This window comes from Pleuronectes platessa, chromosome 11, assembly GCF_947347685.1.
Source record: "Pleuronectes platessa chromosome 11, fPlePla1.1, whole genome shotgun sequence".
NCBI classification, from domain to species: Eukaryota; Metazoa; Chordata; class Actinopteri; order Pleuronectiformes; family Pleuronectidae; genus Pleuronectes; species Pleuronectes platessa.
Genome location: NC_070636.1, coordinates 8,879,723 through 8,905,315, shown reverse-complemented (window position 1 = coordinate 8,905,315; position 25,593 = coordinate 8,879,723). Strand labels below are relative to the sequence as shown.

Below are 25,593 nucleotides of genomic sequence, written 5' to 3'. Positions count from 1 at the left end.
AAAAACCTTTTAAACTTTTGACTTTATATAATGACTTATGTATGACAAAGCAGTTACATTAAGCATTAAGTTAGTATGACAAATAAGCACCATGTGACCTCAGGTGGATAAATCCCAGCCAGCCTGACAGACAATTATACATTATTTTATGGTTTCATCTCCACCACTGACCTAAAGTTTCTAGAAACCATTTCAGTGCAGCTCTTTATGCAATAAAGCATCACGACTCTGCTGGAGAAGACAGGACTGCAGAGCCACTGCAGGCTGCCTCACACCCACTGACTAACACTCAGACATGTGTACACAGAGAAGTCTAATCCTCTGGAGAGTGTCACTGATCTTTTCAGCTCACATTTTGTCAAACCGTTCTTATAGAATGGATTGAAAGGAGAGAGAAAGTTCACTTAAAAATAGACTGGTACAATCCAGTTAATAACTGCTGCTGTTATGTCTAAAACACTGTTAACTTGGAAATACAAAAGTTTAAAAACGCTCACCTATTTAATAACACGTATTCACTACTATTCTGCCTGAACAGTGTGTATCCCTGATGTATTTAATGCAAAAAGCAGGAGAGGTGAAGGTCACCTTCTGGATCCAGCAGACGGGGAATACCCAGCTCATTTTCAGCGAGTGCAAAGGCGTCTTCCAAATTCTCCCTGTTGCTTCTCCTCCGCACAACCTCCATGTCCACCAGGTCAGGCCTGATGGCATGTATAACCGACTGGAAAGCAACACCATCTCGCCAGCTGGGCCCAAAGTCCTTCACCTGAATTCCATGATGCCTGAAATGACATCAAATTGTCAGCTGCATTGTAGTTGCTAGTTCGTTTCAATATCATATTTAGATACTTGTATCTACACTAATATCGTTAAACATCAAGTCAAAAGTGACATACTTGGCAGACGTGCTCTGCACCCATCCAAGCAGGGCCTTCTTGGCATTGCCCTGAAACTTATGGGTCACTTTTCGCTTCATGGGAGGGCTTCCTGTTTCAGAGCTGGTTAAACTCTCCACAGAGGAGTTGCTGTTGGAAAGTGCCTGAAGGGCTGGCAGGTTGCTGGTTAACTCCTCAATCTAAAAGAGAGAGGAGAGGAAAGAAAGGAGATTGCACTGTGACCATGGCAACATGAAACAAAAAATGACTTGCATCAATTTGTATATCTGTGTTTTCTGGCACAACCCGATTGACGATTGACACTGCGTTTCAATGTTGAGACAAACATATTTGGTCTTGCAGTTTTTGATGTGCATTGGTTATTTATAAGCATCAACTCATCTTGGAGGGAGCCCGGATATTAAACTCAATCAGTTGATGTTGTACCTGGAAGTAGAGGATAATGGTCCATATCAACCCAAGGACAATTGATGGTCGTCCATCTGCGATGTCAGTGGCATGAATATTAACAAGTTTGATCTGAAAGGGGGAAAAGAAACATGCAGAGGATTATTCTGGAAATGAAGGCACAGCGTGGGAGTGAGAACGTTTTTCCAAATTTCCCCCCCAGAAAAGCTTATTGAGTTTAAAATCATCCAAAATAATATTATTATGCCTGCTCAGAGTCATCAAAACCAAGTCTTTGATGCAGGTAGGTATTTTTTATCATGGAGCATCTGTATAGCCAAACCAGGAAGGTAGAAACAGCCAGGGGATGAAAAGTGAACCAGAATGAAAAGAAATAAAAAGAGAAATGTTCAAAACAAATGTATCACAGTACTGCAAACCTTGCACTGCCAGAAATTCTCATATTTACATCTTTACATTTGGGCGAGTCACAATTACAGGGAGCCAGACGCATCAGAACCATTGTTCTAGTCAAAATGCATTAAATGCATGTCAGTAGAAAAGCGCAATGACTACATTTACAGAAACAGAATGACAAGCAATCAAGCATTGCCTCGTACCAATCGTGCATCAAATGAAAAAGAGTGCATACAGTACGTGATCACACAGGGCATTTAATGGCGACTGACCGGAGATCCTCGATACACAGACTGAAGGCACACATGACGGGAGAGAGATCACAACAATGTACATCTCAGTCCTCATGGAACCCAGATGAAAGTGGGACACAGGCCTCACAGAGCCAACGGATTTAGAGACGGGTTATGTAATCAAGAGCTCCTGTTTCGAGCTGCTGCTGCTCTCAGAGCTCTGCATGCTGCGCAGTCAGATACACCTTATTTGCACAGATAAATATTGAATCAAAAGCCTTATCTCATGACTTCTTAAACACACCATTGACCTCAGTAAGACATCCCATCCTTTTTTCTACTATGATCTTTAGTTGTGAAAACAAAATACCTCTAAACATTTACAGGATTAAATTAGCTATTATGGCTGAATGCTCACCTTCCTGCCTTCAAGGAATTTGAGCGCAGTGCCGATGTTGGAAACCCAGTGGATCCTCTTCAGCTGGCGGCCCTGCTCACAGGGCTGCAGATAGACAGGAGGGACAAGTGAAAATCAAGGTCACGAAGGAATCAATGTCAGATGGAAATATGGGATATATCATCCGAACATTTGCTGATTTGGAATATAGTAAAAAATAAATTAACTCCAGATGGTCATTTTGTCGACTGTAGCAGCCACCCACAATGGGAGTTGTTGGGTGTATTTTCTTACATAAATTAAGTGGTGATTGCCAAAGCTGCTTTAAGAGGAAAAGTACATAAATCTGTAAACTCAGGCTGATATAAGCCAGCAGGGAGGCACATCTGAGAGCACTGAGTGAATCTATCAGGCAGTGTTCACTAGTGCGATCAACTCCTTCGCTTCATAAATGTTTTACAGATGACATGGCAGTTTGTAGCAGATACAGGTCTATTTGTTAAATACCTATCAGAGTCAAGGCCAATGTGTGTGCAGGCAGGTTTGTGTGTGGGTGTGTTTGTGTGTAAGGAGAGAGAGTGATGTGCTAACAGCTTCTCACAGCAGGGAGCCCCAGATCTAAATCTAAGTTATATTCTATCCATTTGTTCATCATAATTTATGAGCGTTTACACTATTTACTTAGACATTTCTTATCAATCACTATTTTCCTACAGTAATTCGGAAACATTTCTAATTTGTTTAGCAATCAGAATGAATTACACAAATGTTGATTTAGTCTATTTTATTAAACATTGATGGATTCTAAGCTTTTAACTGTAAATCACTGTAAAGTGAATACAAATGTAACAGAAGTGGAAACAGATTCTTGTTTCAAATGGTGAAATATAACAAAGATCTGCCTTGATTGACATATGCACTATTATGAGTGAAATCAGGCACAGGTGCATGATTTAAATCCAGATATTAAATCACCATGTGCAAACGGATTCAAGCATCTTAAAAGGTATGAATCAGCATATCTACACATCATGTTTAAATACTGTGAAAAAATAATGGATAAGTACAACTTACTAGTCTCTGACCAGACAGCACCTCCAGCAAAGCCAAGAGCTTCACCCCATCTTTGATGTCCTCAAAAAGGTCATTAACCTCTAGAGGTGACTTATGCTGGAGGAGAGAAGACAGGTTTTAACATTTTTAAATGCAGAAACACAATGTTGTGAACTCTTGAAATCATTAAACGAATCAATCTGTGAAAGCATCAGAAGCAGCAGTTTTGCACTGTTAGTGTGAGAGGATATTGGTATTCTAACCCATCAGTAGGGGAGAGGAGCAACCAAATGCTGTTTGTGACAAACAGGCTTGTTAGCAACAGAGCCTCCCTGCAGCTGAAAAGATGGTGCCTTTTCCACAGCAGTGGCTTGGTGCCCGGTCCTGGGGCGTTGGTACTGGTATAACCCTAAATGAGCACTGTCTCCTTGTATCATATCCACACATTTACAGAGCTGCACATTCACTAGTTTAAGGACAATGCTAGACTCTTCCGCATTAGTAATTACTGAATAAGCAAATGAAACAGATGCATGTTTGTTCGTTAGAGCGAAGCTTTAATTAAAAGGACGCTATGGGAATTCTTTATTTGGCTTCGTATACAGGCCATTTCACAACTCAACACATTCCATGACAGAATGCAGTTGGCTGCCTATGTGGGGCAGAGCAGTGTGAAGAGACAACCGTCTGTCCTGTTAATCTCTACAATTACAATTATGACTCTATATACAGTTGAATATAGTACTTGAAAACCATTAATCTATATCCATTATGTTCATTTTAGCTGGATTTAAATAATAATGTTTTTTAAAATGATACTGCTTATTTGTACAATCAGACAAATATATAGCCTCTGTCATTTGAAAAAGATTACGAAATTGGAAAAGTAGTTAACTGGGAAACAGAGTCACATGAGACTTTCTATCAGTGGGAAAACTGTGAAAATCACTGGAAAGGTGCTGAGCAATAAAAGATCGGAGGAAATGGAAACAAAGGCTGCAGGGAAGCGGTGACGAATACAGGAAGTTCAAACTTAGATAACACACACTTTCACCCCAAAAAAGAGACTCTATTTTCTATCTATTAACACACACAAAAATACTGGAAAAATCCTTTAGTGCAAAATGTAAATATCCCTGTTAAATAAGTACAACTCTGTCTGCAGTGCAACTATGACTGAGCGTTCTTCCATGAGGTAACTAATGCTAGTATTAGTCCTATTGGTATGCACAGTGAGTTAGCTCGGGCGCAGACCATGAATAATGAAGAATACAGCAACAGAGAAATCCTACGTTGGCACACCACATAAAATCCCATATCCAGTTTTACAAGCAGTGGTTTGAACTGTTGTGGGCAGAACACAAAAGAAAAGACCCAAGTAAACATAATTTGTCTGCCAGGTTCCAGACTGGCTGTTTAATCCCAGATGACACAGCAGAGTGTACAGTTAGTTACTTAAATATTTTCATCATCACATTGTGAATCTTGAGCAAATAATTCCCAGGTTCATCTCAAAGCTGTTTGTGATCTAATAAAGCACCTGTTCTTTTTAGGCTCACAGTGTGATGCACTGCAGCATGAGACAGTGTGTTATTGCTGTGCACTCAATGCCATGTAGTTCACATGGATGTCAGGGACGGACAACTTCCTGCAGGGAATTGTCCTCACCCTCTTGCTCTCCATCTGCACACCGCATTACTGTCCCTACCAGTCTTGCCAATCCTGCCCACACACACACGTGCATGCAAACACACACAGTGCATCAACAACCAAACACCTATTTGCATACCAACACAGCCAGACACAGACAACCACCAACACACAGAAACATACACCCCATGCAGTACCTCCGTCAAAACCCCATAGGTTGTGAAGAGGCTCTATAAAAGTATAAATGTCCCTACAGTGAGATTCTTTAAACAGGACTGCAGAGATTCCCCTGACCGCCGTCATGTCCGGGAAATCTTTGCAGCAAAGCAACAAGCAACTGTCTCGTCCGTGACCTTTTCAGTGCTTCTCCTCTCAGGATGACAGAGCAGAAGAATCACAGATGAACTGTACAGAGGGGGAGTTCCTTCCCCGTCATTAAGTCAAGCAAACTGTCATTAGAAACATACATTAAGCATGATTCGATTTGAAAGGCTTTTCAACCAAGCTAAATCCTGCCATTACTTGCAGCTAATAAAATTAATTCAATTATCTTGTGCATTGTGTTATTCGAGGCCATTATTGATGCGTTGTAAAGCTTGTGTTGCAGTCAGTCCTCTACCACTGACCCAAGAGAAGCCACATTGTCATGACGAGCAACAAAACATACATCACGAGTGTCTGTGATGCGAAAGGTCAGCACGACACAGCACATATTCACTTTTGACCAAATGGCTTTGACAATTTGTTTAACATGAGCCTGATGAGCTTGTAAAATCCACATGAGTGTGTGTGTGCGATTAACAATGACTGTTAAGTGTACAAGAAGTGGACGGCACGGAGGGAAATTTGCACATACCTTTGCCAGATGAGAATTGATCCATTTGGTGAATGTTCTCTTCTGCACCGCCTCTTGCTCATCTGAAAAGAAAAGGCACATGACACATGTCAATACGTGGTAGACGCCGGTGGAGTCTCATATCTGAGGACCTTGTGACGTTGATAGAGGACACGCAACAACCGGCAAGAATAGATGCAACAGGAACGTGGGGACCTGAGTAGGTTTTTTCCAAAGAGGTTAATGGATTCTAGATATGGATTGGTTGGATTTATAGTTACCACAGGAACATAAAAAATACATAAAATATTTATGTCCAACTATTGACAGTGATTGTCTTCGTGCGACTCCCCGGTCGTGATCGATCTTAAGCCAACTTCATGTTACATAATTTCACACTGCCTCAGGGATGTTGTTTAGCAATACCTCGGCCATGCACCAAGCAAGTAAGAGGATGGACTTGTGCAATGATTAGATCTGTGCGATGTCATTAACACAAGCCTGCTAGCAAACTGCCAGTATAATAGATCCTCCAGAGGAGTGCTCTCAAAAAGAGGTCATGCCAGGAGATTAGACACTGAGTAGGGAGAGAATTTCTGCCAACACATCTCACAAGCCCCCCCCACCCTGTACCCAGTAATAACATGCGTGAGTGTTCGGGTCACCCTCAGCCTCTTCTGTGGCCTACTATGTATGCAGCCACTTTTCCTCATGCATTATGCATGAGCAACAAAACAACTGATTCCCTTGCTTTTGTGACGTTGTCATGACGAAGAGTGATTCCTAACACCCTGTCACGAATGCCAGTGGGCTAGTGCTGCAAAGTGCAGTGAGTGGCCATTTTTAAACATCCACCCTCTGAGATGTAGACAGTGGTCACGTGTTTAAAAGAAGCAGTGCGAACACTATACAGGGAGCAAAGACATCAAGTTAACCCACAGGCAAATGCTTCATCACTGATGCACAGGGGATGCCCACTGAAGCATAGCACCCTTATACAGAGGCACGCACACACACCCCCACAAACACACACACACAAGCAATCATACAGACGCAGCACACATACAGCTGTGTTTGTGCAGCACAACTAGTTCACGTAGCCGGGATTCACCTACAAACCTCTGGCATATGTCACGTCCCATATTAGCAACTCAGATGAGAGATGGAGGGTGCTGCTGCCCTACTTACCACGCAGATACTGAAAAAATCCAGTCACCAGGTTTAAAGAAGTCTTCCTGACAGATACATCCTTGTAGTGAGCCATTCTACACCCCACTCTCCGGCTTTTTCCCTTTGCCTTTCATGAGTTCCAGGGTTCATATGTACGCATTTGGGAAAATAAGATCCACAGTGGAAAAACTGGCAAAAAAACATGCAGAGGTCCTTTCCCCCTTTTTCCACCAGGAAGCAAAACAGACCTGGCTGCCTGGTTTCCCTGCTGATAGCAAAAGAGCTGCTGGAGGCTGTGTTGGAAACCCCTCCTCCCTGACACTCTCACACACAGACCCCCACACACACAAGCACACGCACACACGGACGGCAGAGGAGAAGCCTCTAACTGAAAGGGTGATTTACGGTCCCATCCTTCCGTCTTCCTGTCTTCCTCCCATCCAGAGGAGCCATGCCTGGTTGGATGTGCACAGCCCCCACTGCACTGCCTAGCTGTATCACTGTACCGTCTGAGGCTGGAGAGAGATCAGCTAGATGCATGGCTCCACCAATCAGGATGTGGGAGGCGGTGATGTCACAGCCTTGGCTGCATTATCCCGATTTAAGCTTGGTTTGTGTGTGTGTGTGTGTGTGTGTGTGTGTGTGTGTGTGTGTGTGTGTGTGTGTGTGTGTGTGTGTGTGTATGTATGTGTGTATGTATGAGTGTGTTTTTATGGGCTTGTATTTGCCTAAAACATTTGTCTAATCTCCTGTGACACTGACACATTTCTAAACGCATTACAGTGTCTAAGACAATAATTAGTCAAATATTCCATAGGAAAAAATTATTATTGTTTCAAATGTTGGCTGTAAATGGAAGTCCCTGTGGGCTTTTTAATGAAACAGACCAGAACTAAATTAAAAGAGAGCTGCTCAAAAGCTCACCATCTCTTAATAATTAATGCCGAGGCTGGTGAATGACATCTACCACCTGCTCTCTCCCTCTCTCCCTGTCTTTATCTCTCAGTGTCAATGCTATTGTGACGACAAAGCAGACACACCCACAGACCCCGGGGGTTCCCACTGCATTCACAAGACACAGCAGTTTAAAGCGTGGTTTTTGGTCCCATAAGTCCAACCAGAACCAGTCAGTCTCTCTGCTGGACCACCACTCCAATGCTCACACAACAGTGAGTAAGTATAGTACATGATAGCCTATCATCTCCTGTAAGGCGAAAAAATCCTTTTATTCTACCAAGACCACCCACATACTAAAAGCTTCTCTGATATACTAAAAATAGGCCTAGGCTTGTGATTCTATTATTAAAGCTGTAAAGACTTGCTGGTGGAGATGGCCCAGAAAAAGCTATTTAGGTGAAGATGGATTTTTTTCTCTCTCTTTAACATCAAAATAGCAAAAGGTTAAAAGTAGAACCATTAAAATGATCTTGACAGCTGCATGCTCTGAGAACACTGAGCTCTTAGAGAGAAGGAAATCAATGCTTATTGATGACCATGGCCCTAACAAAAACGTTAGATATTCAAACTATAATTCACTGCAAATGAACAGTTTATATTTACGGTGTTTATTTATCCTTTTAAGACTTTAACATCCCACCTCCATGAAGACGACACGTCTATATATTCTTAATTTGTACACTCTGCTCTATGCTTGCACTGTTTTTACAACAGAGCAATCTTTTAAAAAACATGTTATCTATCAAGACATGCATTAGGTGTTCATATCAACTCAACTTTTCATAATAGTAATAGTTCATACATGATACTAACATGCAACAAAAAGGGGTTGATGGCAAAAAGCTATGGAAATGTTTGTTATTCTTTGTACTCCAAGGGACTGATAAGTTCAACCCAGGAAATTTCCTTTGCTGCAGGAAGTGATTTATTTTTGTTTCCACCAGAGGCAACCAGGGCAAAAAATCCAGAAAAAGGTGCAGAAAAATAAAGCCGGCCCCTATAGCTCACCTCGTAACACATATCAAGGGTCCTAAACGCAGAAGCCCAAGTTCAAATTCAACTCAGCCCCTTTGCTACATGTCACCACCACCTGTCTTTTTATTGTCTCTCTACTGTCAAGATCAGATATGCCCAAACAAATGAAAATTATGCCAATACTACAGCCAAAATAAGGGAAAGGAATATGATTTCTTTTATACCAAAAAATTTAAAATATAAACTTAAATTTTACTCAAATCAGCCAAAGTTGGCAGCAACTAACTTTAATCGGATACAAAGGAATTAAGTATTTTCGAACTGTTATCCCAATGAGAAGAACGAAACAAAATCAACAAGAACATATGAAATATAAAACTAACTTGTAAACGATAACTTCAACTTTCTCTGATATTCCAGCTGCTCAGCTTTCCTGTATATCCAACTAGATATTAAGGAGCTGTCCAGAGTCCTGAACTTAGTTGGCTCATTTTGTATAATCAAAGTTACGCATACAGCAAAAAACCTGTTCACATTTTATTAGTAGCATTGATGTTACACGTTTTAAGTTGCAACCTTATACTGATATCATGTAAATGGGCAATTATTTATTGTCTCTGACAATTAATGAGGAAAAGGTGATCTTAAAAATAGGATAAGGCTGTACACACCAAAAAGGAAAAAAAAAAAAAAAAAAAAAAGGGGGTAAATACTTCCTGAATGCACCAGCAGTTGCTATCTGACAAGTATGAACTCATTATGTGAAACAGCTCAACATCATTGGGTCCTTATGTCTTGGTCAACTGACTTAATTCATCCTGAGGTAGCACTAGTTGCAAAGTGGCAAATCGAAAGTGGATATTCCCAGCAACAAACGGAGCATCGAACCACTAACACATCTGCAAATCACACGTGTAATGGAGTACTTAAGATGATCTTAGGGCAGATGATACCTTTGGCAATACTGTGCTATAGGTGGTTGGCTTCACTGGCCTGTGTTGGTCACCTGGGAGCACTGTAAAAGCCCACTCACTGTGTTGTTGTTGTTCCGTTTAGTGGAGAGCTGCCGCACTTATGCTCTGACAGGCCAACAACAATCAGGGAGGGCAAGATATGATTCAGAGGCTGAGCTTGAGCAGTTTCCATCAGACACAGACAGATAATGTGAAGGATATCCGGATCTTCTAAAACAATATGACACCATCGTAATCTAATATTCAAAAACAAATGTCAAACATAAAAATCAGGCTCGCAGAAATGATATGGCGTTTTTAACCCACTATATTCTGCAATACTGAAGCCGCCTGTGGCAGCTTGGCTGTGTTACTGTTACCGTTACTGACACTGTAGTGTCAGTAACATCTCTTACAGCTGTCAACCGAAAAATAGCTTTTCTTGTACTTGCAGTTACACCAGCTTCCCCTTCTTGGTGAGCAAGCAGTTCTCTGTGGTTTTAGTTTGTGACCTTTTACAATAAAAGGGACAATTTTGTGTTACTGGCTGCAAAAGCAAAGTTACTTTTCAGAGCGGGAATTAATTAATTCAAATTCATTCAACAGAATATTTTTCAGTGTTTGCTTTTATCTTTTTGAGATTAATTGTCTACTTGAGTCAGTTGCAGCCTGCATGATTTTAATGATTCCGTGCTTCACCTGATTACTTCACTGGAAAAAGATAAGTTAAAAACTGCAAAACATTTAACAAAAATAATATCATGAAATCTAAGATAATCGGAAAAGTAAATACAAATAATTAATCAATATACTAATAGACATATCTCTTCCGGTATATGTATCTGATCGCCTCTCAAGATTTCCAGGAAGGGAAATCATCACACATTGAGTCGTCAAAGCAAACTCCTCGTCAGCCGTCTCCCTTCATTTCCTGTTTGACACGCAGTCTCAACCAAACTGAAACCCACATGATCCCAGTCATAATGAGAGCAGGACGCCTGGCACGCAGACTTCACCACACGACTGCACCCTGAGGGCATTTAAGGTTGCAAAGTGTGGCCCTGAAACCAAACCGACAGATGCTCCTGTAGCATGATGGCAGTATTCAAAGTATTTCTTTCAACACATCTGTATTCACTAGATTGCAGATTGCAGATTTGCAGACCGACCTCTGCTCAGGTCGCAGTGAGTTTTGCAGTGAGCCTGCCTGCAGGATGCATCTAATGAAAGGACTATAACAAACTATACAAAATATACAAACATTACAAACTTCGTCGCTGCTCTTCATCTATGGAGGAGCACCTAAAACCAGTGGCTCAATAAAGTCTTTCAGATGTGACCTGACACCAAATTCCACTTCCTGACAAGAAACTTAATTTTGCTGATGATGCCATTTGAGCACCGTTCAAGTGATTTCACCCACGAAGACTGTAAAGTGTTTTGAATTTATATAATAATAGAACAGTAAGATAAATTTAGCAAAGAAGACATCTCTTTGTTTTCTATTTTATCTTAAAATTTCTGCAGGCAAAGAACAAGTTGAGTTCATGTTTATGACTTATACTATTTAAGTAAAAAAAAATCTACCTATAGAGACTTATAAAAGATTAAATCGATTTTAAGTGAGCTTATATAATCATTGATGTCAGTTCCAGCCTGAGCCAGTACAGGGGTGTGAAATGATGACACACTTTTCACAACTTAAGCTTAAAATATATATTGATAATAAGATAATGGAAATAGCTGTGCAGCACACCGGAAACCCAGGTCTCTCTGCAGCAGGAACTGGGCAACAATGGCACAACCACAGACATTTTTTTTTATAACAGTCGCTATGGTAACATGCCACATAGTGCGAAACTTCCTGGTATAGTGTAAATCCAGACATACATCTGAACTGAGCCGCAGCGGATGCCAGAAATGACCAGACATGAGTAGTGAGGGTAGCAGCCTTTTGCCCTAGTAACAAAAGGGGGACACTTCTCCTGTTATCGACCCATTCTCTTACCAAGGGCAGAGAGGGTGTCAGGTTTTAGTCGAGCTGCAGTTGTCGTGACTCTGTGTCTCATGTCAACACTCAGGGCAGATTCAATGTTTGTGATGATGCTTGATCTGCTCTCACTTTTATTTGCATGAAACAAATTTTGTCAGAAGTGATTTAAGTTATTTTCACGACAAGTTGAGTTTGTGTTACTGGGATAATGACATAATGTGAAGATGCACGCCTCACGATAAATGTTGGCATGCTACTATCGACAGAAAATCTGATTTAAAGATGTAAAGACAGGCGGAATGATCTGAATCATGTGTCGACATCATGAGTTTCACAATTTTTAGTGCATAAAATGAATTATGTTCCTCTAAATACTTTCACAGTTTCCTCTTCTGAGCTTCAGCACAGTGTCGTATGTCTTTGAAAGTTTGGTCACAAGTTATCACAAGAATGAACAGAAATGTCTTATTATACCAAATAAGATTATGTGTCAATTTGGAAAAGAAAAACGTGGCGACTAAAGATATCACATGCATGGTTAATCCAATGATCTGCATGTGTGATTAAGATCCTACAAGAGCAAACACTTTTTTTAAAACATACCCTACATTTTTATTTACGGTGTATTTTCAAGTCCAGCAACATAAATGAGAGTATTCTGAAAGCAGACAAACCCTTAACTGTAGGCATGTCCTATCACAATAATCCTAAAAAGCAATAAAGGTAAAGAAAAGCAATATTTTAACAAGTGTTCTAACAGTACGCCCAAATGCTCTTATGTAAGAGGGCTTGTATCTAAGCATTAGTGCTTAAGCATCCTGCCTTGCAAAAGCTGGCCAACTTCAGATGGGCACGCAGCCCAGTCCTTGAATCAGCACAATATCCCTGTGCAGCAGCGCTGGAGGAGAGAATGTTTTGTCCTCAAGCCAACTGAGCCAAAAACTGTCACTTACCCTGCAGCTTTTGCATCACATTTGCAATGTCCACTGACGATCGGCCCAAGAACCTTGGAGAGGCCATGTTGTCTCGCCGCAGCTGTATGACAAGGTGAGTCACAGAGAATCCAACGGTCCTGAGTGGGACATCCCCTCTGCTTGTCACTCCCTCTCCTCCTCTCTCTTCTCTCTCTCTCTCGCTTTCTAATTTCACCGCAGGACCAAGCCCAATTGAATCTCAGGTTTCATGCAGCCACAAGCAGGTTTACCGTCCAATAGAAGCACTTCTTACATTTACTGTCTGCAAAAGAGAAGCATGTTAATGGGGTTTCAAATTGAGGCCTCACCTTTTCTCAAAAGGATTCTTTAAGTGCACAGTTTGTCTTGAAGCCTACTTTCAAAACAACGTGGACTATCGAGCTGATGTTTTTAGTTTGTTTGTGGTTGATGAAAGAGATAATACATTTCTTGCAGAAGAAGTCCCACCCATATAGGGCTAAAATATTCAATTTTTTATTTTTTATTTGTATTGATCTGGTTTTGTATTGTACAGAGGTTTTGGATCTGTTGGGTATGAAATTGTATTTGTATGGTCAATATTGACAAATCACAACTTGCCTCATAGGGCTTTAAAAACGGTGCAACGGTACTACAATCATATCTAATGTCTGTTCTTAACTCTTGACTAGGGTGAGGAAATAATTAACAGAAAAATTAAACTTTTAACAGGTGGAAAACATAGAAAGTTACTAGAAAATAACCAATCTCCCAGGACAGAAATAGGTGCAATACACATTGTGTGTACAAATATTTACCACAGGAAAACATACATGAACATTTTTATTTTTGTTACACCCAGCTGCAACCCAATTTCCCTTGGATGGGATAATAAATCTGACTAAAACAGAACACGAGAAAATAATCCACGTTCTTCCTGGACAACCAACAAGTCTCCCCACAGAACACAATATGACATATTACAAGAAGAAAAGCACAGATGTAATATAATGAAAGTGTCTCATAACAGAGGGATTGCTAAAAAAAATATTCTTGGCACCTGTGTGAAGGACCTGAATTAATAAAAGTTATTAGAAACACAAAAACAAAAATTACATATCTGTTTGTCAGAAAGTGCCAAGGCATTTACAAGGATGCATAAATATAACACATCCACAACGACAAGCTAATGCAAACACACACAAACTAGCTTAACAGGACAACAACCAAAGGCTACAAACAAGTCACTACATGGTGTAACTATATATTTATTTAATTTCTAACTTTCAAACCAATTAGCACTTTAGAGACTATCAAAGTGGAAGTAACCAGCTGTCTATGATTGAGCTCATGTGGAGCGTTTGGCTAGAATGTTCTCCTTGAATTACCTTGAAGTCCGTTGTCTGAGATATTTGATGAATTACTGGAAAGCATATCGTTATCACATCTTCGTTATGGGACCATTGAAGCCGGTTTAGCGCCACCTCAGCTCGAGGGGAAGTCAGCAAACACCACAAACCAAAAGAAGAAGCGACTCGCGAGCGTCCATAAAACACACGAAAACCCCGATTAACGTTTAAATAAACCACCCAGCGTCAGCCACCCTCCTCTGAATGAAACTCTACCAGTGAGAGTCACATATTTATGTGTTTATATTACTTCTTACCTCTGTAGCATCCTAACTTTCACCGGAAGTGTTCCTCCGTGTGTGTGTGTGTGTGTGTTGTCTGGTTGCCACGGGTGACGGTGAAAACGAAACATGGAGGCGTGAAGTGAAGTTTGTGACAGTGACAAACTGCAGGAGGAAGAGGAAGAGGAAGAGTGGGTGTGGGTGTGTACTCCACTTCCTGTCCTCCAAAAAGTCCAGGAACCACAGAGCACGTTAGGCAGCCGACAGGAATCCTGGGTATTCACCACTCACCTGCTGTGAATCCCACCGGTGTTCATCGTTTGGGGAGTTTTAGCCAATGGGCAACTGTGGGGAGATTATCTGTGAATTTGTGTAATTTTGTGTCAAACTTTGTGCTTCCACTTTGAAAATGTCGTTTTTTAAGTGAAACACTACAAACAAAAGAAAAAAGTTATACTTTGTTATTAAGGTTATGATATTTCTTGTTGAATTTCACATTCACAGAAGAAATTGATCCATACTTTGTCTCGATATCTTTATTAAAAAAACGCTTACAAAGACTATCAAGTACTTTCTTACATTATACTCTTCCACCCTCAAAAGTATTTTTTATTTAATTTCAGGGGTTTTACTGTTAGTCTTCTTCGGAGTATCGTCAGTATTGGATGTTCACATATTCACTTGATTTTTTATACTTTTAATACATTTTAAAGGAAGAATATACAGAGCTGTGTTTTGTATCTATACGTGTAGTTGTTGCTAAATTTACTAAAATAATCTGAATACTTCCCTCTCATGCGCTTTTTCAAAGAAGTGTCAGTGGAGCCGAATTGAGGCCTTGTGAGGTCATGTCCAAAACTCAGAGTTTTAACATTTCCTTGGTCATAACACCGTCGCCACCAACCAAGTATTAACCCACACATAAGTTGTCAATGAGATAACATTATTAAATCAACTGCAACTTTACAAGTCTTCATCAAAAAGGCTGGCAGAGTGCTCAAAACTGCAGTACTTTACTGGCACCTGCTGGACATCTCTGTCATGTGAACCTCTTAAATAAAACATGGGGAGTTAACATCGCATAATAAACCCTTTAGTTGCAGTGTAATTTAAATGTATGCATATTTCAGTAGAATGGGGATGTAGTTGGGAGTTGGGCTGCTGAAAGTTGTGGTGTTATGAAAACTCTGAGGTCAGGAGTGAGGTGGGAACAGAGCAACAATGGAAGGAAATCCCCACTGAGACTTGAGAGCTTGATAGTCTGTGGTCTCTCCAGTGGTTGGTTAGATTTCTATGGGTTAGCTTATCCAGAACCTTGTTGAGACACTCGGAAACATTGCCAAGACTTTTTACGTCAGAGCAACGTTTGTATTCTTCGTTTGGTCTAGATTTTTTTAATTTAACCTCACAGTCATAGTAAGAACCTGCTTGTGGCATAAGGAATAGATGTTGTAAACATAATGGGCCTTTCTTTGCAAAATCTGTGCAGCGGGGGCAATTGTTACAAAGAACTGATGCTAAGGAAATGATGCAAAAGGAAACAACCCTGTTTCCCAGTGTTATGTCCCTCACAGATAAGCAATGCACTTGCTAATTTTAAAGCCAGAGAGGGAAGGAAGCATGACAGCAAAGTTTCCGCCATAGCAAACACTATAGGAGGGGAAAAAGCCACAAAGCCCTGTCTTGGAAAAAGCTTAGTGTTCGTCAGTCTGCTTGGAGTCGGGTTGGAATCTAACACAAGCTTGTTGTGGAATAATGGCACAAAATGATACACATCCCTTTTTGGAAATGCTCAAATCATTTAATGTTGGTGAGTGTATCTGCATTTTTCTTGTAAAAGTCCAGGGAACATTTTTACAAAGCTGTTGCCTATACTATTCAAGAGTTGCATGTTTATGATGTTGTTATGTTATATATAAAGTTGTGATATTTTTTTATTCAATAATTTCACATGAAATCGATTGTGTCACCAAAACTGGGTCTTTAAGAGCTACTTTAACACAACTTTTCCGACTTAAATTACATGTTTTAGTTCAGTGCAAAACCAGGGAAATGTATAAATCTTTAAATCACTTTAAAATATTCTTTCCGCTTGAAGTCTGCATTAATGTTATGAACAAACAGGTTTACTGTCGCCGAGGTCAAAACATAACTGGTATTTCTTTTAAATCGCAGGTTAAAAACCTTAAACATTTCATTTCCTTTAAAACATTTCACTCCTCTGGGCCTTTTTGTTTTAATCCAGTTTAACCTGTTTCGGATCTTCTATTTAATTTGACTCTTTTAAAAACCATTTATATGATGTTTTTCTTTCATTTGTTATCTTAAAACCAGTCAATGTGTTGAAGTGTCTTGAAGTCTACGAATCACTACAACACAACAATACACATGAACTCTTGCATTTTACAACTTTCCCTAAGAAGCTCTTGTAATCAATATCAAGTAATTAATCAAGATCCTGAGCATTAGTCATTTGTGTGAAAATCAAACAACTAAAGCAGGAGTCGACTTGAATGTGTCACAGTGATGATATGGGCAGTTTGTGCTCCACGATACCGGATAGACAGTAAGCCCACACAGCAGGTATGATGTAAGATATTTATATAACACCGTGCCCAGTTTAGCTGTACCTAATAAATCAATACAGCAGAGCAACTTCGTGGAGCAGATGTACATTTCTTCTCTAGGATACATAGAATTTTGCTCCAAGCTTGAAATGCAGCTGAATCCACCATCTGGGGAAATAATCATCCCCTATTTTTAGACCAACCCAACAACACACGTATAACCTCACGCTCCACTAAACATTGCCAACTTTATTTGTATCTGCCTATATTTCCCCTTTCTCCAACGCTTTGTCTTTTATTTCCAGGTGATATGATTCTAGCCTTCTGTTTGTCTGTCCTTGTGGGCCTGCTGCTCGGTGCCATGGTGTACGTTCTGTTGACCTGGGCGTCCAGGCGCCGGGCCACCGCCAGGATCACCAGGCGCTCCAAAAAGAAATCTGGCGTTTCACAAACCAGCAACCCCGCGAGCAACCAGATGGGTCTTTACCGCAGCACTTTCCTGAGTGTGTACAGACAGCCGTCCCTGGAGCCGGTGGGCCCTCTGGGGAGCAAGCCCGGGCCAGAGACCTCCACCTTTCGGCCTCTGTCCAAGAGGAGCAGGGCCGGCCTTGAGATGGCGGAGGACACGCAGGTCAGCATGCCTGAGGACACGGTGGCCTCCAACTCATCGGATTCAGCGTCACTGGTGCCAAACAAGCGACACTCCTTCTGGTTGGGGGGCAATGGACTTAAAGGCTTCCTCCCCTCACAGACCCCCCCTCCTGCCTACGACAGTGTGATCCATGCTTTTGAAGAGACTTGCACTTGAAACCTTCAACAAACAAGAAATAAGAACTGAAAATGAAAGAACATTGTGGGAGTGCAGCTGACTCTCTGGTTGTGTTCTGCTCTATATGAGGAACAGTTGTCTCTGCATGATAAGTGAGCAGGGCATTTCTAATGTCTGAGACAGGAAACGAGATTTGTAAACAGCCTGGTAGAGTCAGCTCAGTATTACATAAGGAGATATAGACTAGTGGTGCAACTAAATAACTGTTTTATTTGCAGATTTAATATTTTGTTTTTTTTCTCTATAACACACAATAACACTATTGACCACAGCAGGATTATTGTTTTTTTTCTCCCAGAAATACAGAAACAAGCAGCAAATTCTCACTCTGGAATGCAAATATTTGACATTTTAGGTTTGAAAACATTGACTCAAATGATTAACAGATTAATCGACTAATCATTGCAACATGCTGGACATTTCCTAATCCCTGTTAGTGGCTGAGAAACACTAGTGGCGAGACATTCAGCTGTGATTGTGGGAAAATGAGGGAGGATACTGTGCGCTAGATAGTTTTGAATAACTATTATATAAACACAATAAAGAATTATTGATATTACTCCAGTGCTTTTGTTTTCGCCGCTTTCTACTAATATTCAGATTTACATGCCACAATAAATACAAAAGACTGAGGTGCAGGTTATAAATAATCTGAACTGTATAATATATAAGGCGTTTATTCATTTATTTTCTAGGAAAAAATATAAATGACTTAAGAAATCATCACATCAGTTGAGGCATGTGATTGTTAGTTGTAGCTTTAATAAATCAAGTCAAATATCTGCCCTCATCAAAATGGACAGGATGTTATTTCTTCTTCTCCTTTCTCCAGGCGGTCGAGTCGTGGTTGAGGAGTTTCACTCACCGAGGATCTCCTGGTCAGCAGCATGGACCTGAAGCTGGGGGCTGCACTCAGACTCTGCTTCCATATCAACTCTCTGATTGATGCATGTTTCATGTCTGTGAACTCATTTACTCTGGACTCTTTATTACTCTGGAATGTGGATTGTGTTCCCTTGTTTTTTCTGTTTTTCTCTTTTGTGTTTTTGGAGAACTGTGACCTTATTGGATTTTGTTTTGTGAAGAACTCTGCCTCATTAAAAGGACACTTTTTGTTGAAACTTTTTTTGTCTCTGCATTAAAGAAATCAACACAGAGGATAGCAATAGATGTTTGACTTTAATCCGTAGCTGATAATCAGCGGCCTGACTTATTCAAACACATTAATACTACAATGAATAAGGCAGGGGTTTTCCATCAGAAATCATTTCTGGGACATTAATTTAAAAGATCTCCAGTATAAGCAAATGTGTTCTAAAATTGGTTTACATCCAAGTGTGAGGCTGTCCTGGCACATGGAAATAAGATATATATATATATTGTTTGTATTAGCTTTCCCTCAGTTTAGTACTTGCACTTCTTGAAAAGCTCTATATAAATAAGATGTATTAATGTTTATACATTGCCCTCTAGTATATGTTTTCCTAAAAGTCACTGTAGATACAGAAATAACAGTATGGTTCAGGTGACAGTAAGTGGAAGCTGAAGGTAATTTCCATGTGCTCAAGAGAAACATAACGTGACGATATAGTTGATTTCTGATAGAAGGCCCTGCCTCATTCATTGTAGTATTAATGTGTTTGGATAAGTCAGGCTGCCGATTACCAGCTACTGATTAAAGTCAAACAGTTATTGCTATCCTCTGTGTTGATTTCTTTAATGTTAAGAATGTTTCTCATAAGACCTTATCAGATTGCATAGTGAAACATCTGGGTCACCTAATTTTAGTGTAAACAAGAGGGTGAACTCTTGACTAATGACTAATTTTGCACTGAAACACAAACTTGATGTTACACATCTTAAACAATGATATGGGCGCCACTTAGACAACCAGACCTGTGTGCTTTGCTGTGACTATAAATGACTGGAACCTCAGATAAAGAAAGTTATTTTCTGACTTCAATTACTGAGGCATTCTCTACAGAATGTAATGTGCCCATTCTACTTCAGATCCATTGGATCATTGTGTGTTTATGTTGCTTAAAGAAGAGCATTCACTGCTTTAATGTAATCAGCATCTTATCTGCCAATATCATGGTGTAGAAGTGCAAGGAAATACCATTATGTTATGATCAATGTCATTTATTGTGCACAAACATTATATTAAGGCATCTGCTGGAAATGATATGATCAACAATTATCATGCAAAAAATACTTTAAAAACTACACAAATAGTGTTTTTGAGAGGGGGGTTTCAGAGGGAGGGGGCAGCTCTGGAGAAAGGTCTGTCAATCCAGGTCTGCTGCTTGGTGTGATGGAGACATGAGGTTAGCATCAGGAGCGGAGGCTGCAGGAGGGACCGTGGAGCTGAGGCACACCTGTACTGCTTCTCTTGAGAAGAACTGAAGGACACACAAACAAACCATAGTGTTAAATTATGAAGATGGTTCCCTCTGATTTTTTTGTTTTAAACAGAAACGTCACACAGGCCGCTAAAAACTAAAAATGCTGAAGCTAACAGCTACCACACAGCAAGCTAATGCCTTCCTAAGGCTGCCAGGGAGTAGCAAGAGTAGCCTTGTAGCAAGAGAGTGTAGCTAATCACAGCCCTCACAGTTCTTCATCAGTGGAGAAGTACCTCGCCATGTTTTCATCTTCAGAGGAGTCATCCAAAGACTGTGCTGCTGTTCCAGAATATGTCAGGCCCGCTGCAGCCTGCTGGGCTTGAACTCTGAGCACGCAGAGTAGGCCCTCACGTCCCGTCTCAGTAAATGCATCAGTACTGCCTGAGAATATATGATAAAAAACAAAACGTCTCAATAGTGCGTTTGTACGTGTGTACGTATGTATACATACACACGTACAGGGCTTTCTTTTCTACAGAAATATTTTTCCTGAGTTGATGTCTCTGCTTATGCCATCTAGAATGTGAAACAAAATATATTTTGGCATAACTGTATGTTTTCGGATTGTCTAACTGTGTATTTGTGTTAAAGTCAAAAGGTCAAGGCCACACTGACCTCATCTTATGGTTTCAGTTGTCAAGAGATACAGTGTCATTTATACGAGAGAAAATATGTAGAAATATGTAGACGGACACTGCTCTGGTTAGCGGAGTCATACAACGCAGTGCGGTAATTCTAGTGTAGTTTTTTTTTAATAAATGGGTTATCTTTTTTACAATCTACAAAAAGTTATCTATACATTTGGTCACAGAATGTTACACAAATAAATTGGCATTAAAGTTGGCATCTTGCTGTCTCACCAGTCTGACGATGCAGCTGAAGCGTCCATCAAGGGCTTTCTGCAGGTAATTTGGATTGTTTGTTTCTTGTGAAGAGGAGAATAACATGAATTCATACCAATATCAGTTTACAATCAAACCTTTTTGTGTTAACCTTGTGTAAACAGAGTCAAAGGACATTGTACAACAATGACACACATTTTTCCACAGTACCTGTCGTTCACTACTGAAATTCTGACACCCATTACTGGACTGTGTCTTCCTGTAGAGTGGTGATGTTCTCAACGTTCTTTTCACAGTCTGTCAAAACAAAATTAGACTTACAAATGTTAATGCCCCACAACCCATTGCCGATACGGTTGTATTTGCACACCACATCGGATCAAAACAAAACTGCAGTCTGTGAAACAAGCAGTTTTGGTAAATATAAGGGAAATGCTAATATTCCTGCATGAAACATATTCAGTCCCTTAAGCAAAAATAACAATGATGGCAGGCCGCAACCTCGATGCCTTCGTCTACTTTGCTTACATACTAGTTTGCGGAGTCTCGTGCTGCCGCCCACTGACCGATACATCATCGCTCTTTTCTGAAACTAATGAAGGCAAATTCACACATGTAGACAGAAATAATCAGTATAAATTAAAAGGTGTAAATATTGCTAACATTATGTTTGATGGGGGTCATCATTATACATAACAGAGGAAAACTTTGCACATGTATTCCTTAAATTTACTTGCCTTCCTGTGGAAAAAGTTGTTTTCCCAGTTAAACAATCACAGCAGGGAAGCATGATTGATCAAAATTCTTTCAGTGTGATATTAACTTGTATTTCAGCAAGCGTACTTTGGGGATCATAGCAACGATAAAAACATGCGTGATAACTATTAAAATATTTATCATAAGCACGAACTGGCTGAAGACTGTGGAAGCAAAGAGCACATTTCTCGCTAGAAATGGTGTCAGAATGTATTTTTATGCCCAAACTAAGTTACAAAATTATATTTTTGTAACTTAGTTTGGGCATAAAAATAAGGAATCTCCGCCATGTTTTCCTCTCTGCAGACGGGAGCTTGAGAGTCACGTGACGTGAGAACACGCCAATGCAAAACAATGGGAGGACTAAATGTTACCATCTCACAATCTGAGAGGCCAGATTGTGAGATGGCAACGTCGTTCCAAGTGGACCAACGTTGCCATTGAACGTTTTCTGATGAGACTGGGTTGAAGGGGGACAGGGGAGGGGTTTGTTTTGAGGAGTAGGAAAAGGGTGAGGGGCGGTGGGGTCAAGGAGGGAAGGAATGGGTGAGGTAAGTGCTTCTCCACCTCTTCTCTCTCCTCCAGCTCATCTCGGCCTCCTCCTTTCTGCAGCTCAGTCCCATAGTTCTCGTTCTCCTTGTTGAGCTCCACCTCACTGCTCCTTCTTGTCTCAGGCTCCTGGTGTAGGCTCCTGGTGAAGACTTGCCTCCATGATGTTAGCCCTCGCCTGACAGTCACTGAGCTCAGCCAAGCAGTCAAGATAGGCCCTGAGGCGAGCACGCCGTTTCCTGACCTCTTTCTCTATGACACCATCTTTGTCAATCAACTGCTGTTGCAGTTGCTCCACCTGCTCCCTCAGGGCCTGGATCTCCTTTTCCTTCTCCGTCTCCTTCTCCTTCGCCTTCTCTTCCTCTTCCTCTTCCTCTTCCTCTTCCTCTTCCTCTTCCTCTTTCTCTTCCTCTTTCTCTTCCTCTTTCTCCTTCTCCTTCTCCGTCTCCTTCTCCTTCTCCGTCTCCGTCTCCTTCTCCTTCTCTCCCTCTTCCTTTTCCTCCTTCTCCTTCTCCTTCTCCGTCTCCGTCTCCTTCTCCTTCTCTTCCTCTTTCTCCTTCTCCGTCTCCTTCTCCTTCTCCACCTCCACCTCACTGCTACAGGTGGTGTCAGGCTGGGGTGGCTCCTGATGCAGACCTGCTTCCATCATTTTAACCTTGGCCTGACAGTCTGTGAGCTCAGCCAGACAGTTGAGATAGGCCCTGAGGCGAGCGCGCCGTTTCTTGATCTCCTTCTCTATTACACCGTCTTTGTCTTTCAGCTGGTTTTCCTGCTGCTCCACCTTCTCCTTCAGGGCCTGAATCTCCTTCTCCGTCTCCGTCTCCGTCTCCTTCTCCACCTCCTTCTCCTTCTCTTTCTCCTTCTCCTTCTCCACCGCCATCTTTATGACAGCATCTCTGTCTTTAAGCTGGTTCTCCAGCTGCAACATCCTCTCCCTCAGAGACTCGGTACCATATTTAAGAGCCATGATCTTTTTGTTGGCTCGGAGGAGTTCGATCCTGAGGCTCATCACAACATCTGGTTGCTCCATGGTTTCCAACACAGAGCAGATCTATTCGTGGATGAAGCTGTTGGAAGGATTGATGCACCGTTTTCCGAAGAAGTTTCTGTTCTTGTCTGGATCAAGTCAAATGGCTTTATGTCTGCAGGTGACAGGAGGAAATAGTGTGTAAGATTTAGGTGAATTTGATCTATCAAATATTCATTGTAAAACAATTGACACAGAGAGAGAGCGAGAGAGAGAGAGAGAGAGAGAGAGAGAGAGAGAGAGAGAGAGAGAGAGAGAGAGAGAGAGAGAGAGACTCCACTCCTGCTATGTGTGTGTATCTGGTTGCCATGGAAACTCAACTGAATGCACCTGTTCTCTCCCTAAACTCTGAGCTCAGCACTCAAACAACTATAATTCAGAAACTGTAAGTCCTATCTGTGAAATAAAGACACCGCGAGAATTCCAAGACTTTGCCGGACACACAGATATATTTGAAACTTGTGAGAGTGAACAAATGGGACCGTGTGAGCGAGTTATGCGAGTTGATGCTCCTTCCAGAAAAGTTTTCTCTGAAATAACATTAGACCCAATGGAGAGGGATTGTTTTTTTCCTTAAAGGAGCTACACACCTCATGTAATGTGCTCCTAGCATTAGCTTAAGCTCCCATCAACTTGTCCTTAAACACATTCAAACTACACATTAACCCAAAAAAAACCACTAGAAAAAAAAAGCATTTTTTGAAATAAACGACTGGGAAAACTTCCCTCATCAATCACCATGGCAAGCAGACGCTTTGATTTGAATTTGAATTTCTTTTTTTTACTTTGTCTTAAATACTAAAGTTAAACACCAAGGTTAATCTTCCCAATGTTACAACAATCACATCGTTTACTAGAATAAGATGTGAAATGTGGAAATGTCCTGGTGCTACAGGTGTTTTGTCCACAATGCCTCGCTCTGCCTGGCCTCGGCGAGCTAACGCTACTTAGCATCACGTTAACACATATCACTCATTAAGATAAGCAGCAGAAAACACAAAACAAGCCAGCTACAATATTCCCACATTTGTCATAAAAGCAACAGAAAACAGCACATTATCAACATGTAACAGCAGCAGCTTCATATTATACAGTGGTTTCATTTCAAACTTAAATTATCAGCCTGAATTGTATTGGTTAGCATGCTGGGTAAATACAGAGAGAGAGAGAGAGAGAGAGAGAGAGAGAGAGAGACTCCACTCCTGCTATGTGTGTGTATCTGGTTGCCATGGAAACTCAACTGAATGCACCTGTTCTCTCCCTAAACTCTGAGCTCAGCACTCAAACAACTATAATTCAGAAACTATAAGTCCTATCTGTGAAATAAAGACACCGCGAGAATTCCAAGACTTTGCCGGACACACAGATATATTTGAAACTTGTGAGAGTAAACAAATGGGACCATGTGAGCGAGTTATGCGAGTTGATGCTCCTTCCAGAAAGGTTTTCCCTGAAATAACATTAGACCCAATGGAGAGGGATTGTTTTTTTCCTCAAAGGAGCTACACACCTCATGTAACTTGCTCCTATCATTAGCTTAAGCTCCCGTCAACTTGTCCTTAAACACATTCAAACTCCACATTAACCAAAAAAAACTCACTAGTAAAAAAAAGCATTTTTTGAAATAAATGACTGGGAAAACTCTCCTCATCATCACCATGGCAAGCAGACGCTTTGATTTGAATCTGAATTGGATTGGCAGTGATGGCAGTTGTTGTTTTTTTACTTTGTCTTAAATACTAAAGTTAAAGACCAAGGTTAATCTTCCCAATGTTACAACAATCACATTTTTTTGGACTAAGATGTGAAATGTGGAAATGTCCTGGTGCTACAGGTGTTTGTCCACAATGCCTCGCTCGGCCTGGCCTCGGCGACCTAACGCTACTTAGCATCACGTTATCACATATCACTCATTAAGATAAGCAGCAGAAAACACAAAACAAGCCAGCTACAATATTCCCACATTTGTCATAAAAGCAACAGAAAACAGCACATTATCAACATGTAACAGCAGCAGCTTCATATTATACAGTGGTTTCATTTCAAACTTAAATTATCAGCCTGAATTGTATTGGTTAGCATGCTGGGTAAATACAGAGAGAGAGTGAGACATGACTTACCTCAGTCAAGGTCAGAG

General features: G+C 40.8%; 2 protein-coding genes and 1 long non-coding RNA gene across 11 annotated transcripts in view; 1 reads left to right on the top strand and 2 right to left on the bottom strand.

Annotated features, from left to right (window-relative positions):
• Positions 1 to 14,647, bottom strand: part of syne1b (spectrin repeat containing, nuclear envelope 1b) — a 71,682-nt gene extending 57,035 nt beyond the window's left edge. For 7 of the 8 annotated variants that reach the window (XM_053434907.1, XM_053434910.1, XM_053434911.1 and 4 more), the window contains exons 1-8: positions 14,518 to 14,647; positions 12,873 to 13,155; positions 5,893 to 5,954; positions 3,408 to 3,503; positions 2,355 to 2,438; positions 1,326 to 1,418; positions 900 to 1,078; positions 589 to 785 (exon numbers count right to left, since the gene is read on the bottom strand). In XM_053434907.1, the coding sequence (XP_053290882.1) occupies positions 589 to 785; positions 900 to 1,078; positions 1,326 to 1,418; positions 2,355 to 2,438; positions 3,408 to 3,503; positions 5,893 to 5,954; positions 12,873 to 12,939 (778 nt within the window). In that variant the 5' untranslated portion in view covers positions 12,940 to 13,155; positions 14,518 to 14,647. Of the gene's footprint in view, positions 1 to 588; positions 786 to 899; positions 1,079 to 1,325; positions 1,419 to 2,354; positions 2,439 to 3,407; positions 3,504 to 5,892; positions 5,955 to 12,872; positions 13,156 to 14,239; positions 14,490 to 14,517 lie in introns of those variants that run through there. The other variant, XM_053434908.1, reaches the window with a different exon arrangement.
• A 1,278-nt stretch (positions 14,648 to 15,925) lies between these two features.
• myct1b (myc target 1b) lies at positions 15,926 to 19,529 on the top strand. 2 transcript variants are annotated; one of them, XR_008340069.1, is made up of 3 exons: positions 15,926 to 16,291; positions 17,354 to 17,969; positions 18,710 to 19,529. XR_008340069.1 is itself a non-coding variant. In XM_053434906.1 (2 exons), exons 1-2 carry the CDS (start codon positions 16,237 to 16,239, stop codon positions 17,854 to 17,856), a joined length of 558 nt encoding a protein of 185 aa, XP_053290881.1. In that variant the 5' UTR covers positions 15,927 to 16,236; the 3' UTR covers positions 17,857 to 18,436. The 2 variants fall into 2 exon arrangements, 1 of the variants encoding a protein (XP_053290881.1); XM_053434906.1 differs by lacking the exon at positions 18,710 to 19,529 and having other exon boundaries at positions 15,927 to 16,291; positions 17,354 to 18,436.
• A 503-nt stretch (positions 19,530 to 20,032) lies between these two features.
• Positions 20,033 to 21,555, bottom strand: LOC128451134 (uncharacterized). Its single transcript, XR_008340070.1, has 3 exons — positions 21,143 to 21,555; positions 20,516 to 20,663; positions 20,033 to 20,279 (listed from the first exon to the last, which is right to left on the bottom strand). It is a non-coding gene; the product is annotated as an uncharacterized LOC128451134 (long non-coding RNA).
• Positions 21,556 to 25,593: the final 4,038 nt, after the last annotated feature.